The 15183-nt window shown below is 50.4% G+C and overlaps 1 protein-coding gene across 2 annotated transcripts in view; it reads right to left on the bottom strand.

Annotated features, from left to right (window-relative positions):
- Positions 1-329: 329 nt before the first annotated feature.
- Positions 330-15183, bottom strand: part of NECTIN2 (nectin cell adhesion molecule 2) — an 84107-nt gene continuing 69253 nt past the window's right edge. Inside the window, exons 6-9 of one of the 2 annotated variants that reach the window (XM_035117521.3) lie at positions 7917-8061; positions 7000-7063; positions 5297-5401; positions 330-3223 (exon numbers count right to left, since the gene is read on the bottom strand). In XM_035117521.3, coding sequence (XP_034973412.3) covers positions 3029-3223; positions 5297-5401; positions 7000-7063; positions 7917-8061 — 509 coding nt within the window. In that variant the 3' untranslated portion in view covers positions 330-3028. The remainder of the gene's footprint in view (positions 3224-5296; positions 5402-6999; positions 7064-7916; positions 8062-15183) is intronic. The other variant, XM_035117524.3, reaches the window with a different exon arrangement.

Raw genomic sequence — 15183 nt, 5'->3', positions numbered from 1 at the left:
TCTCTCTCTCTCTCTACACACACACACACACACACACATATATATGGAGATAGAAATTGCTTCTTCCTCTCAATATATATTCATGGGAACTGTAGTTTACCCTACACCGGGCTACAATTCCCAGCACCCTGAGCAAACTGTACTTCCCAAAAGTCTTTGTGAGGAAGCCTCGTGCTTTCTACGTATGTTGTGGGTGTGATCCAAGGCTAATTATCTAGGCGTCAAATCGGTGGACGTCTCCGAACCCTCCCCAGGACACCTAGCCCACGGCAAGATAACAAATCAGGGACTGTTCAGGCCCTCCTAACCCACAAAGCATGATGCTGTCATTACGAGGGTTTGAAAAACATTTATTTTTAAGAAACATCAATAAAAAGTTTATTTAAAAAAGAAGAAAGTCCATCTGTGTTCCCACTGAGATCTGTCCATTCAGTGTCAAGCAAAGGCACGAAAAGGGCATTGAGGGTAAGGGGAAAAGGCATCTTGTGTTTCAATCATTCCTTCCCTCAGACCCTGAGATTCATGGCATTAGTGTTAAGATCAGTGAAGACAAGAGGAACAGGTAGTAAAAAACAATCGTAATCACAATAAAAAATCCTGCAGCGCCAATCTGTACCTGCGCCCAGGGGAAACAGCAGCAGTGGCAAAAAAGCAACAACTATAAACAGCAAACCTACAAAACAACCCTTCACATTTTCAGATCAGGAGCCTGGAAACCCGGGCGGCTCCTGAGCTCTTGGGGAACAGATTCACAATTCAAGTAGCAACCGGAGCCTGAGCTATAGGGAAATCATGCCAGCGGGAGTTTGTGGCACCAACCTCCCCACTCAAAAGTGGAAATTCTGAAACATAGAAAGATCTCCATGTATCCTCTTACGTGGGGCTGGGAGACCAAGGGACCTCCAGGCATTGCCAGACTACAACTCCCATCACCACCCCTTAGCGCTAGCAATGCTGGAAGAAGCTGTTGGGAGGCCAACAACAACTAAAGGTCCATAAGTTTCCCACCCCTCATCTAATCCAAACTTCTGGATAGTGACTAAATCTAGATGGGAGATTGATTGATTGATTGATTGATTGATTGATTGACTGACTGATTGCCAGATGTGCTGCAGACACTTGAAGGCTTCACAGTGACATCGTACTGCAACAGTCCCCACCAGCCTAACTGGTCCTTGTTGGGGTAATAGGCGATATCAGGCATAGCACTCCAAACTTGGGCTTGTGGAAGAAAGTGGCCTCTTGCCAGCAACACAGCAACAGTAACCTGCGCCTGGCAGCTTTTATAGGGAGCTGCCACACGACATATTTTGCCCAACTGATGTGAAGATCCTTCCTTGCTGTTCTCCCTGCAGTTCCCTCCTTTGGCCAGAGCCAAGTGAGGCAGCACAAGCTGCCTTGCCACCCTTCAGGTTCCAGGATTTGGCATGGGGTCGAGTCCTGATGACGTGCCGCAGACCCAACGAGAGGATTGTTATGCACAGATACCTGTGCAAGTCCATCCCGTTTCCAACCCCCTTGCTAAAAAGGCTGTCACAGCTCATATCCTTGGCCTAGTGCTAAATTGGCACCTTCAACACTGCAGTTGGGAGGTAGCCCAAGCAGGGAAGTCCTAGCCCCCCCTTTTAAAAAAGCACTCGTTGTAGGGACCTGCCCAGCCACCCCTTGAATACCGCCGCAGGAGGAGATGCCACTTGCCCTTGGCTCTCTACAGTAAGGCCACGAGGCATAGTCTGTTGCAGCTGCAACCTCCTGGGGTGTGTGCATATGGTTGCTTGGGGAGGAGAGCTCAGCTTTCAACAGCAAAAGAGACCCTATCTTTTGCACTCACTCACATGGGGAAACCCCAACTCCCTGGGGCTGGCAGTGTATTTGGGCAAGGAGGGAGCAATACTCTCGGGTGCTTGGTTGGGGACGCCATGCGCAGTCAGGAGCGCATGCCAAGATTGTTTCGAGGACACAATGAGAAGCGGAGTACCCGCGACAAGTTGACCACCCCGTGGCTGAGGAATCTAGCATGTCAAACCCAAAAGATGGCTAACACTGTGGTGGTCGTTGCCAGGCACCTGGCAGGCATTTCTTGTGCCTTCTGGAATGAGCCTAAACATTCACCAAGGCGTGATCATGTCACGTGAAGATAGTTCCAATCGTATCTCGGAGTCTGGTCTAGAGAGAAAAAGCTCTCATCTGGTGGTGTTCCTGGATTGTTCTGTTCCAGAGTGCAGACGGAACTGCGCGACTGAATCTCCCCCACCCCGACACACATGGAAAACTCTCCACCCAGAGAAAACTAGATGCTGGGGGAGTCTAGAAAAGACTTCTTTCCAACATGCCCATTTTCTATGTGTAGGATTCTTTTCCCTTTTGGGGGTGGCAAGGAGCAATCAGGCAACCTCCATCTGCAATACGAAGAGGCACAGCCCAGGAGTCGTCGTTTTACCAGGTACCAGGCATCCTCCAGGCAGGAAAGGTTAATACAGGGGCATCATGAGAAGGGGGGTAACCTAAGGAGGTATAAAATCCACCTTCCACCCCCAACTGGCTTTGGCAGGAGTCAAATAGGGGGGAGTCCACAGGGGGAGATACTTGGCCCTGCATCCACGCATGGGAAGTAGTTCTGAGGACTCTGGATTCTATTGTCAACGTAGCATTTGTCCGACAGCCAGATGGCTCAGGGTCAGGGAAATTTGGCTCAGGAAGGTCCACTAGACTTTGGGGGAGGCTGGGAGGGTATAAGCCGCCATCAGGCCCATTTCAAAAGACAAAAGATGAAGGCACTACGTATGTTTGGGGGACAGTCCCTAGCTCTGGCCTGGCTGGAGAAGGAACAGAAGGAATGAGAAGACCTGCTTTGAGCAGGATGTGCTCCTGCCCATCTAAGGCACATGAGAAACCCAGAATTTTCAAGGGAACCACGCTGGGCATCTAACAGGGGATATACCGTCAAAAGAAGCAGCATCTCTCCAGGACCAGCGCAAGATACAGCATCCTCATCTCTGGGCCTCGGGTGGAAATCCAGCCTCAGGGCTCAGACATACATAGCCCTGGACATGATAAAGGCCTTGTCGGTGGACATGGCAGCCTCTTCCTCCGTGGCTGCGAAGGAGAGCGCGTCATAAATGGGGTTGATCTGGTCCAGATATTCGTCCTCCATGCTGGGACCAGCGTCTGCCGCAGCCTCTCGCTCTTCCAGCGTTGGCAGCTCGTGGTATCGCGGGGCCTCCTGCAGAGGGAAGGAATGGATTGGTGGTTGGGGGGGGTATTTATTTAACTGCTGTCACCCTCCCCCACATCCCTTGTTGCATCCCACCGTTTACACTGAGGTGGGCGGGAGGCTGTGATGGTGGATGCGGGTTCCTGAATTCGGTTCCCAAAGCTGGAGGCTTGGCTTGGAGACGGGAGCAGCCAAATCTGGACTGAAGTGGAGACCATGCTGCTCTGATGACCAAGCCAGGGCCTATAGTGTGGCCACATTCACACCATGCCATGGCTTCCCCCATGGAATTCTGGGAGCTGTAGTTCGCTAAGGGTGCTGAGCGTTGCTAGGAGACCCCCTATTCCCCTCCCAGAGCTGCAATTCCCAGGGTGATTTGGCAATCAATCCCTCTGCAAAGGGAACTCTGGGAAGTGCCTATATGTGACGGGAACAGGGGTCTCCTAACTACTCTCGGCACCCTTAACAAACTACAGCTCCCAGAATTCTTTGGGGGAAGCCATGACAGTTTAAAGTGGTATCATAGCTCTTTAAATGTATGGTGCGATGGTGGCCAGGCCAGGCCAACTCAGAGGCATCATCCTGACTGCCAGTCACAGTGGTCAACATTGCATGCTCTCTCTGTGCTGAGCTCAGCTAACTTGGCCAGGCCCGAGCCCCAGACTAGGAGGGTCCTAGCTAAAGCTGTGGGGGCTGGATAAACATGAACCCTAAGGAGGCGTGCCACAAGGGACTTGTGTCACAGTCTATGTGGCACCTATTTCTTGTTCTTTCTTGTAATTGGGGCTGGCCCAAGACATTTTGCTGCCTGAGGCAGAGCAACAACTGCTGCCCCTCCCTCACAAGTCAAGGCCTCCAAAGCTCACCAAGATATTTTGGGACTTAATACAATAATAAAATAAATAACAGTTCATGGTCCCGTCAAAACACCACAATTCAGCTGTCTGAGATGGACATTTGACACTGTCCAATGGTTGGGCAGGCCCTCGCGGTGTTGCCTGGTCGTGTGCACAGAATTAGTATATTGATTCTGAAGGTAAAGTAAAGGGACCCCTGACCGTTAGGTCCAGTCGCGGACGACTCTGGGGTTGCGGCGCTATCTCGCTCTATAGGCCGAGGGAGCCGGCGTACAGCTTCCGGGTCATGTGGCCAGAATGACTAAGGCACTTCTGGCAAAACCAGAGCAGCGCATGGAAACGCCGTTTACCTTCTCGCCGGAGCGGTACCTATTCATCTACTTGCACTTTGACATGCTTTTGAACTGCTAGGTTGGCAAGAGCTGGGACCGAACAACAGGAGCACACCCCATCGTGGGGATTCGAACCGCCAACCTTCTGATCGGCAAGCCCTAGGCTCTGTGGTTTAGACCCACCCATGTCCCTCTAGAGATTCTGAAGAGTACCTGGCAAACAAACATATCTGCAGCCAGCCCAATTGTGTTGGAAACACAGGTCACCGTTTCTGGGAGCAGCTAGTTTGAAGGGCAGATCTGTTTTGACCAGCACTAAGAAGCACCATGCAATCTAAGAGGCAAATGCCAGGATCCTAAGCAATGCTGCTGTGAATCCAGGAGCACAACCTCAGATTATAGGCAGTGTAATGCTTTGGGGATGCTGAAGCAGCCCCCCCCCCCCCGCCCTCTGCTCCCTACTCATCCCGCTTGGTCCCCCTTTCTACATTGTAGAAAACGCACCAAGCCTTGCCCACAAGTTTGCAAATTAATTGCTACGTTTTTCAGCCATAAGGACTAGAAACTTGAGGACTTTAAAAACAAAAAGGAAGCCATGAGTCTCAGGATTCTCTGGTGTGTACTTGACAACCAAATCCCACGCTCTGAGAGGCGTGATTGCAGATGGGCAGGATACATCCTGGGAGTTGTGTATGTTTGCTATACTGATCTTCCTCATGGGGCCCCAGGGTCAGCATGGGCTATGGTTTCTCTCCAAGGCAAACCCAAGAAGCTGAACCTCAGGGTGTCAGAGCAGATACCATTGCAGAGGGCTCGGTCTCCTTGATTGCACCCCTTGTGCTCAACACGGGATCTTCCCTAGAGAAAACTCCTTGGCTCGGGCTCCCCCTCACCTCCATTGCGGTGGCAGCGACCCCACCAAAGAGATCGTCTGTGATGCTGGGTTCATAAAAGGGTGCTTTGAGCGGGATACTCTCAGCCTCACTGGGAGTGGGAACCTGGAATAAACCAGAGATGTGGGATGAAGACGGGAGGGGGCAGCCTGAACTGCCAGAGAAAGCCAAGAGAGAGAAAGACCTCCCTTCCCAGAGTCAGAATAAATTCCAGGATACTCTCAACCAGAGAGGGAGAGAGCCGTCAGCTCACACAGAATTGCAGGTAGTTCCCTCCCCATCCATCCCTGGTCGCCTTTGCCTGCCTAAAGAGCTTCTTAAGACTCAGCCAGCCACCTCCTAATTGGCTGCAGGAAGACAATTGCTGCAAGCTTCACCAAAGCCTCTGTCATCTCTTCGTCTTCAGCCAGCCATGGCAGGGCCATGCGTATCCTGCCGTTTCATGCAAGCACTGCACAGATGCGGGGTTTTTGCTCTGGGAGCCAATGTTCATTGGAGACTCCCAGCGTTCTGGTTTTTATTTTTTTTAAAAGCAAGTTGCTAGGCCTTATGGTTTGCAAAGAGAGCTTCGCCCGAGAGTGGGCAACGCCTGCTGAAATCACAGCCTAAGAAGCCCTGCTGGGTTAGGTGGGAGGCCCACTGAATCCAGCATCCTGTTCCCACCGTGGCCAGTCAGGTGGGAAGCTCAGAAGCAGGACCTGAGCACAACAGCAGCCAGAGGGAGTAAATAAGGCTTCCAGCGACAGAGAGAACATGCATTGCCCCACTGAACTCTTCGCCTGGCCCCAGGAACAGCAGAAACAGAAGGGAATAAGCCAGAAGCAACAGATATTGCATGCACTTGCTTGATCTTCAACAGTGAACAGGTACATTAAAATCCAGCTTTTCTCACTTCAAGGATTATTATGATGATGATGATTATGATGACGGTGATGAGTACAAACACAGAGTACAAACAGCCCTGGAAATTAGTAGGCTGATGATTGCTAAGCATCCGAGGGGTGGGTCTTGGCTGTGCAGGACCAGCACCAAGGACGACATTGCCAGGCAGCTGCTGCTGAGCCCTGCAAAGTCTGCTCCCTGCATTCTCTCGCCATTTCCCACCACACCTGGAAGGGACCTTGGCCAACACCAGCTACAAAGGCAGCTACAATGGCTCAGGATGCCTAGAGGCCATTGAGGTAGGTAGGACATCGTTTTGGGCAGTCTTCACCAACCTGGCACCCTCCAGAGGTTCTGAGCTGCAATTCTCATCAGTCCCAGGCAGCACGCCCCACTTCGCCCAGAAGCTCTTTGGGGGCAGGAGGGGGGTCTATGTTGGGCCAACCAGTGTCTCTTAGCCTAACGTACCTCATGCAGTTGGCAGGTAGGGCCAGGGGTGGAGAAGGACCATTTGTGGATACAGGGAAATGGGAACCATCATTAATACCAGGGTTGAATAGACAGAGCCTCCCTTGCCCAATTATACCCAGTGAGTTTTATGGCTGAGCCGGGAAGGATTTGAATCCATCTCCCTCTGATACAGGTCCTACCCACTTTCGTCCCGGGCCCCAGCTCTACCCTAGAAATTATCACCTGGGATCTGCAATTCACGTGGGGATACTGTTATAATTTTGTCCCCCCAAAACCAGTCTAAGAGACTGAAAAAAATAACCCCATGTATCAGGAGCATATCCTGGCTACTTCAAGCCACAGATACTTACCGGTTCTGTTTCGTCAGACAGCTGGCAGGGTGGGGGCGGCTTGTAAGCAGGAGGTCCTTCCTGGCTGCAAAGAAAGCAAGAAGGAAGACAGTCAGGTGAGGATGTAAGCTGCCAAACCACTGACTACCAGGGCTGGCTGGCTGGAGATAATGTGCTTTAATGTGCTTAAGGTGGGTCAAGGGAGCCATGGACTCAGAAAGGTTGAATATCACTGCTCTGGGTAGTGGGTGTTAATCTGAGTTTAGATTTGCACCCCAATGGGTAAAGAGATGCCAGCGAAAAGGGCCACTTACTCACAAGATGGTAGGCCAGATTGAAAGGCTTTGTTGACACCAACACTCTGGTCCTCCAGATGTTGCTGACCTGCATCTCCCAAAAAAGCCCACCCAACGCTGGACAACGGTCAATGGCTGATGGCAGCTGCAGTCCAACAACATCTGGCAGGCCAGAGAGCCTCTGCGATAGAGAATCAAAATGGTAGGCCTATGATAAAGGAATAGCAAAGGACCTAGGCAAACAATGCAGATGGGAAAGTGCAGAAATAATTACATCCATCGCCAACCTGGTGGCTTCCAGATGTTTTGGACCTCAAAACATCTGGAAGCCACCAGGTTGGCAAAGGCTGAGCCAATCCCCTAGAAATTTGGATCGCTGTTCCTGCATTGTAGACCCACCATCTTGATTTTCTATCGCATCTGTGAACTAAACCGTTTTCATTTGGTCAGTTTAGAGTTGTGTGAGCCTGCGGTGTTTGTCGCCAGCGACACTTCACCCACCTAATCTGAACCCAGACCAACCATGGCAGGAGGAAGAGGAGAGGTTATCCCTTTCTTGCTGTGCCCTGTTGCCCATCTCCCAGGCCCCCTGCGCTCTATCTGGATCCTGGCCCTCAGCCCCGAGCAAACTGAGCCACTCACTCGTCGTCCTCGCGATCCATCCGGTTCTTCTGCTGCTGGCGGCAGATCAGGATGCCGGTAGCCACCACGGCCACGGCCACAATGGCCGCAATGAGGCCACCAATGATCCCCCCTGTGGTGCCTGCCCCTTCCAGGTTGGGCTTATCTGGACAAATGAAAGAAAGAAAGAAAGAAAGAAAGAAAGAAAGAAAGAAAGAAAGAAAGAAAGAAAGAAAGAAAGAAAGAAAGAAAGAAAGAAATGTTGTGAATCGGAGGCCCATGTGAACATGTGTTGTGCGTCAGGCTGCTTTAGGGCTGGGGGAGCTTTGTTCCTATAGTTGTTGTTGGGTGGCATGGCCAAGATCAGGGGTGATGTCTGGAGCCAGAGTCAGGCATATATCAGAAAAAAACAACACCCTGTGTCATTGAAGTTAACTCTTTATTCAAAGAAACCAAAACAGTGCAGGGTCATGTTGTGCGGATGCCTGATTATTGTCTCCCAAAGCAACTACTCTACTCTGAACTTAAAAATGGAAAGCGTAATGCTGGAGGTCAACAAAAGAGGTTCAAAGACTCTCTCAAGGCACATCATCTTACTCGGTTACGAGGGATCACCAAAGAAGAAGAAGAACAAGAAGAAGAATGATTCCAGCAACTCTTCCCGGTAGGTCTTGCCCCAATGAGGCAGCTGTGAGGACAGAAGGTCCCTGCCTTCTCACTGCTCTCCAAGGTTCATTTGCCTGGTTCCTTCCCCAGCAGCATAAGGCTCCATCGTCTTGTCTCTCTTTACTGTGCCCTCTTCTTTTCTCTGCATGTTCTGGGAGTTCAGGCAGGAGGGGAGCTGGTTGCAGCAGGACGGAGGGACTCCCTACATTCTCCAGCAGCCGGCCTCATCTGTGTCTCCTGGCCCTCTTCCTCTCCCACCTCTGATTCTGCACTGCTCTCTGCCCCAGCCTCTTCCAGCTCACGAAACCCTGTTGCCTCTTCAGCTTCGGGCAGCTCCTCCCCCCAGTCTGCACCCTTTGACCAGTCAACGCTGTCCCGCCGTCAATAACTGGCTCTGGGCCTTCTTCCCTTGGGGGTTCCCCAGCTGGTGCCTCCCACCACTCCTTTGCACCCAGCCATGACAGGTGAAGGAAGCTGTAGTTCCGTAAAATGTGGCAGGCTACAAGTTTCCCATTTCTGACATACGCAAGACATCAAAACCTTCCTCAAACATTCAGAAAATCCACCACTGTGGCACCCAGGAGCAGAGAAGCTGTAGCTCTCCAGATTCTGCCAGCCACTAGTCTGATCCAGCAGAGATCTTCTTATGGTCTTAGGAATGATGGGAGTTGTAGTCCAACAACATCAAGAGGGCTGCAGCTTCCCCCCTTCTGGGCTCCTTCCCAGGTCAAATGATAAGTCTGCATGGAGCTGGCACCAAAACGCATTTTAAAAAGCAGGCCTAAGGGTGATGGCCACACAACTGTCATCTGTCCCTGGAGTCACCCAATTCCACCAAGTAGATTTCACAGATGAAAATCATTCTTTAAAACAATAAATCCTGAACCAAGGAATCCAAACTGTGCAACAGGAAAAGGTGAATTCAGCGACTTGTGTAACTTACGCAAAAAAAGGAGGGAGGGAGGGAGGGAGAGCGCTTGCGTGATTTCCTTTCCTTTTCACAATTTCCTACAAACATGGGGATGGGGCAAGGCCTCTGGTTATTGGAAGTCTCTTTCAGCAACTGCTGCTTCTGAGATTTCAGCTAGCCAAGTAGGGCTCACCTCTTTTCAAGCCGGTGTTTACAACCTCTCTGTGGCAGGGGTGGGAAACCTGCGGCCCTCTCATCATTCCTGGCCATTGGCTACGCTAAACTGGGCCTGCGAGGCAGCTGGAGCTCTGCAACATCTGGAAAGCCAGAGGATCCCCACCTCTGCCCATGTGCCTATATATATATTCCTCCCATCCGAAGATAACAATTCATGCAATAGATGATGTGGATTCTAGTCCGCAAAGCACCATGCCCCCAATACATGTCTAAATCTTTAAGGTGTCACAAGACCCGTTATTGCTTCTACTGAATTGTGATCATAGAATCGTAGAGTTGGAAGGAACCACGAGGGTCATTTGGTCCAACCCTCTGCAATGCAGGGATCTTTCTGACCTACGTGGGCCTTGAACATGCAGCCCTGAGATTAAGAGTCCCATGGCTCTTATAAACACACAGCCCTGAATCTCATAGAGGAGAGGGCTCTCAGTGGCTGCCAGCCACAACGGCTGTGCTCTGCTTCCACAGCCAGAGGAAGCAAAGCTTCCGAATACCAGTTTATGGAAATCGCAGGAGGGAAGGGTCTCTCTTGGGCTCAGGTCAAGCCTGCAGATTTTCCCACGGCCACCTGGGTGATCCCATGTGAGAATAGGATGCTGGATGATATGGGCTGCAGGCCTGATCCAGCAGGCTCTCCTTATGTTTTCATGTAAACCCAGAGCAGGGCTTTAACTGGCTGGGATTCTAGATCGTGTTTTTTATTATTATTACTTCTCTTACTCTCCAATCTTCAACCACTAGGTGGCACCTTAATTCTACGCTGCAGATTAGCAATTGCAGGGGAGTTGTGCTAGTTACTGGCAGATAGGAAGGTTGAATGGACTGTGATTCACACCACAGAGGGAACACAAGCAGTCCGGTTTCTGTTCTCCCCTGGTGCCCCCACCGCACACATCCCGCTGCAGTTTCAGGGATTGGACCTTTGGGAAAGGATGAGGGCAAAGCATTCTTCCAAGTTGGAATTCCCGGCCATGGGAAAAGAGCAGGGAGGGAACACCAAGAGGCTCCCCCAAGACCCAAGACTAGTTCTAGGGATGGCAATCTACTGATTAGGGAGGGCTGCATTGTTATTTATTATTCTAGTACTTATTAAATTTATGCGCCGGCTCATGAGATAAAATGCAAAGTAAAAGCATCAACAAACTAAAGCAAAGACGTTCAGGGTGACGTCATCCATCGCACAGCTGCCCTGTGCAAAATAAGGCACATCGGCACCAGGAGAATCTCAGCCCTCATAGTTTTCAACAAATACTGGTATATATATCTGCCACTCCCGTCCTGAATTGTTTGTGACGCAACAAATGGCTGCAGGTTTCTAGCTCTCAACACTCGGAAGCGTAGGGGTGAACCGCTGACAAAATCTCGGAAGGCGCAGATCAGGATTTCCGCTAGCCAGGTTGCCTTCCTTTCACCGCGGTTAGCAAGGAGTGATATAAATTATGCAAAATAGAGATGTATGGAGGCGAATGAGCTCAGCGTGCATAATTCATATGGCCTGTAATGCGCAGCTTTTCTTCGGCACACAATTGATGTTTTAAGCATAAGGGTGAAGGCAGCCCTGAGAGGGGATGAATGCTGGGATTTTGCCTTTCATCTCTCCTCAGCACTTTGAAGAGAGTGAGGCCTGGTGGATTCAGTGTGTGTGTGCGTGCACGCGCATGCATGCATGCGCACAGAGGTGCATGGTAAGTTTCCGGGTTACAGGCCCCTGTTCTGAAAGGGGGAAAAAAGAACGAGGTCCAGCGGTTAAGCTAAGGTCACTGACCTTTTTTGGCCAGTAGGCGCGTTTAGGGTTTCAAGAGAGTGTTCAAACAACTCTTACCTTCCCGCCGCAGCGGTACCTATTTATCTACCCGCACTGGCATGCTTTCAGACTGCTAGGTTGGAAGGAACTGGGACAGAGCAACAGGAGCTCACCCCGTCTTGGAGATTCGAACCACCGACCTTCCGATCAGCAAGTCCAAGAGGCTCAGTGGTTTAGACCACAGTGCCACCCGCGTCTGAGATGGGACGTGGGCCTGACTCACCATAGGTTATGTTCTTAAGTGTTGGGTCTCTGCGACTGCACTTTTTTACTGGCCTACCAGGGAGAAATGAAGGAAATGATGGCATGTGTGTTTGTGTGTGCTTGCATCTCTTTTCCTTGCCAGGCAAAGTGCCCACTGCTCAATTTCCGCCTGCTTAAGAAGGCGACAACCCCTGTCGTTCGTCACTGCCGTCAGACGCTCTGGGGCTTTTCATGGCACAGGGCACCCCGGCTCTGCCCATCACATGCCAGAAGCTCGCACAAGGCCCATCAGGAAAGGAAAGGAAAGGTAGCAAAACACACATACGCACCCTCAACACACAGAGAAAGTGTGCTCCTGTGCCCTCCCTTGCAGTGGAAACTTCATCAGGACTAGAACATTTGTCCTGGCTACCTGGGGCTCAATTTTTATGTATGTTTCTCTCTTTCTGGTTCAGACTTCATGCATTCTGTCACTGGGTGGCCTTGCACAAAATCGGCATCAGCTCCCTTCTGCATTATGGGGGTAGTAACTACTACTTCACAGAACTGTGAAAATAATGTACATGGGGATAATGAGACAACGCATGAGGAGCACTTTTAAATGAAATTAGAGTCGACAGCAGACTTTTTTTAAAAAAAAACCCTGACCCATCTTGCTGCTGTGCCTTTAATAGCATCCCAAAGTGCAGAAACCTGAAAGCAAAGCTTTTCATGGCAGGACGATCAGCAGAATCACTTCGAAAGCCAGCTGATCAAGTGGCACACACAGGCACAGGAGCAGAGACAAGGGGGAATTTGGCAATCTTCAGCACTAATTAAAGGAGGGGTGAGGAACCTCAGGTCCAGAGGTCAAATATGGCCCTGCAAACCTCAAAATACTCCCTAGGCCAGGCATGCCCAAAGTCCATTTGGGGGGGCCTAATCCGACCCCTGTGGCAGTATATGTCCTGGGCTAAAATCCTAAAAAAAGCTCAGCAACTTCAATCCTAAAAAAAGCTCAACCATCTTGGTCGGCCCTCATGCATGGTCACTTCATCAAATCTGGCCATGTTTGAAAACGTTATAAGTGCCATGCTCTAACCAACTGAGCTATCCAGGTATCTTTGGATGGCGATAAAGACTCTTCATTGCCTGGATGGAGAGAGGAATGCATGGTTGCATGTAGAAACCTCTTGTCTTCAGATCAAGACTCTTGTATTATGGCTTCCTTCAGAAGGAAGGGTAGGATATAAACAGACGAAATAGCAATGATAATCTGTTGCTCCACCCAGTTTTGCTCTTCTGGAATGTGGCCCCGGAGGCGAATGTGGCCCTCAGGCAGAAAAGGCTTCCCCACCATTGATATATTATTATTGTTATTATATATTTATTGGTACGGCGCCATTTTCCCTGCCAGGAACACAAGGCAGCATGCGGATTTTTAAATAAAAAATCTCATTCCTTCTAGACCTGTGCTGGGGAACCTTTGACCTTCCAGGCACTGCTGGACTCCAACTCCCATCATCTCCAACCAACAGCTGAGGCTTATGGGAGTTGTAGTTCCACAACAGCTGGAGAGTCGCCGGCTTCTCTGGCCCCACCGTCCCAGATCCAGGGCAACTGCGGCCAACTCCTTCCTTCCCAGCAAAGGCCATCTGTCGCCTTCCCTTCATGTTGGGAGGCAAAAGCACTGGAGGTGCGAGATTGAGAGGTGAAACGCAGACCTCCGCGTGCCATCTTTTCGCTGCCAGCTTGCCGTGTTCATCCACTAACTGATCCCCTCCTTGGCTCTCCTGGGAGGACCCATAATTACCCACAGCCCCATCCATTATGCATGGGCCAGCTTGGAGCAAGTGCCGGCGCATGGCTTTCTTTCGCGGCACTCGAAATTATTATTTTCAAGCCGAGGAGCAGATTTCCAAAGGAATCCTTTCGACGCCGGCCCTGCTGCCAAGGAGTTGGGCGCAGCCAAGGATGCCCAAATCCAGGAGGGGAGGGAGAGCAACTTCCTGGCGTGGGTACAAAGAGGAGGAAGCGAGCCTGCGAGATCTGGGTTGCCCTCCCTCCCTTAGAGCAGGCTTGATCAACCTGGCGCCCTCCCGATCTTTTGGAGGGCAGCTTCGAAACATCTGGGGGGGACACTGGGTTTGCCAAGGCTGTGTTTTAAGAGCGAGGGGAGGAAGCGAGAAAAGGAAGGAGAGAGAAGACGTGGGAAGATGGTGAAAGGAGGAAACGTTTTCTCTTACTCGGGGAGGCTTAAAGGATTAGACTGTTCCGAGCTTATAAATGCCTATGACTGCGGGGGAATATGACAGCCACACATCCGGAATATGAAATCACAAAAAGGATCACAAAAAGCAGAGAGAGAGAGAAGATGCAATTTGATCAAGCCCACTCATCCACTCCCGCCCAGCCGAAAGAATCTGTCACAGACGTCTTGGCCACAGCCCGGCCGTGCAGTGATAACAACAACAACAACAATTTATTATTTACACCCCGTCCATCTGGCTGGGTTTCTCTGGGCAGCTTCCAACAAAATGTTAAAAATACAATAAAACATCAGACATTAAAAACTTCCCTAAACAGGGCTGCCTTCAGTTGTCTTCTAAAAGTCAGACAGTTGTTTATTTCCTTGACATCTGAAGGGAGGGTGTTCCAGAGGGCGGGCACCACCACCGAGAAGGCCCTCTGCCTGGTTCCCTGTAGCTTCACTTCTCGCAGTGGGGGAACCGCCAGAAGGCCCTCGGTGCTGATCTCAGTGAATGATGGGGGTTCACTGAACGATGGGGGAAGGAGACAGAGAGCAGGGCTGAGGGTTTCAAGGAACCATGAGGAACCTGGCCTGGGGTCCCCTAAAGTATGTCCAGAGGGACAATCAATGAAGGGCAGGTGGAGAGGAGCCTTGCACTGCCTCTGCCCAGCCAGGCCAGAGATGGTCCGTCTTCTGTTATTGGAAGAACAGGCAGCCTGCAAGTCGTATGTTCACAGTAACTTGGAATATGAGCAGCGGTAGAAAACTGGTAATATTTAAAATACTTGAAATTAGAAGAATTATAATTTATTAGAAAGCAGTGTATAAACAGGATGGGATTAAGAACAGCATGAAAAGGCAGGAAGAAAAAGAGAAATGTCTAACAAATTTGGATTCTGGAATTCATATGTAAAGATTTTAAAGTTTAAGGGGGGGATTGACTTGCAAAAATAAAATTAAAAAATGGTATGTCCACAGTAGGTGCCCACAAGTGAAACTATCACCTGCCCTCACCAATGTGTAAGAGCGAAATTTTGGTGACCAACTGTGCAGTCATTTTTAACCCTTTCTCCTCATCTTTGCTCATTGTTTTTCAGAGAGTGCCGCACCTATCTGACTGGCACCACAAGGCACTATTAAAACAGGAAGAGCTGCATTGGTTGCACAAGCTGTCGCTCTTGCGGTAGGCATGGCACACTATTTCACCAACATTTTCTGCTGGGCGATTCCCCTTGGT

This window comes from Zootoca vivipara, chromosome 6 (genome assembly GCF_965207765.1).
Source record: "Zootoca vivipara chromosome 6, rZooViv2.hap1.1, whole genome shotgun sequence".
Classification (NCBI taxonomy): domain Eukaryota; kingdom Metazoa; phylum Chordata; class Lepidosauria; order Squamata; family Lacertidae; genus Zootoca; species Zootoca vivipara.
This window is presented reverse-complemented; position numbering and strand designations above follow the sequence as displayed.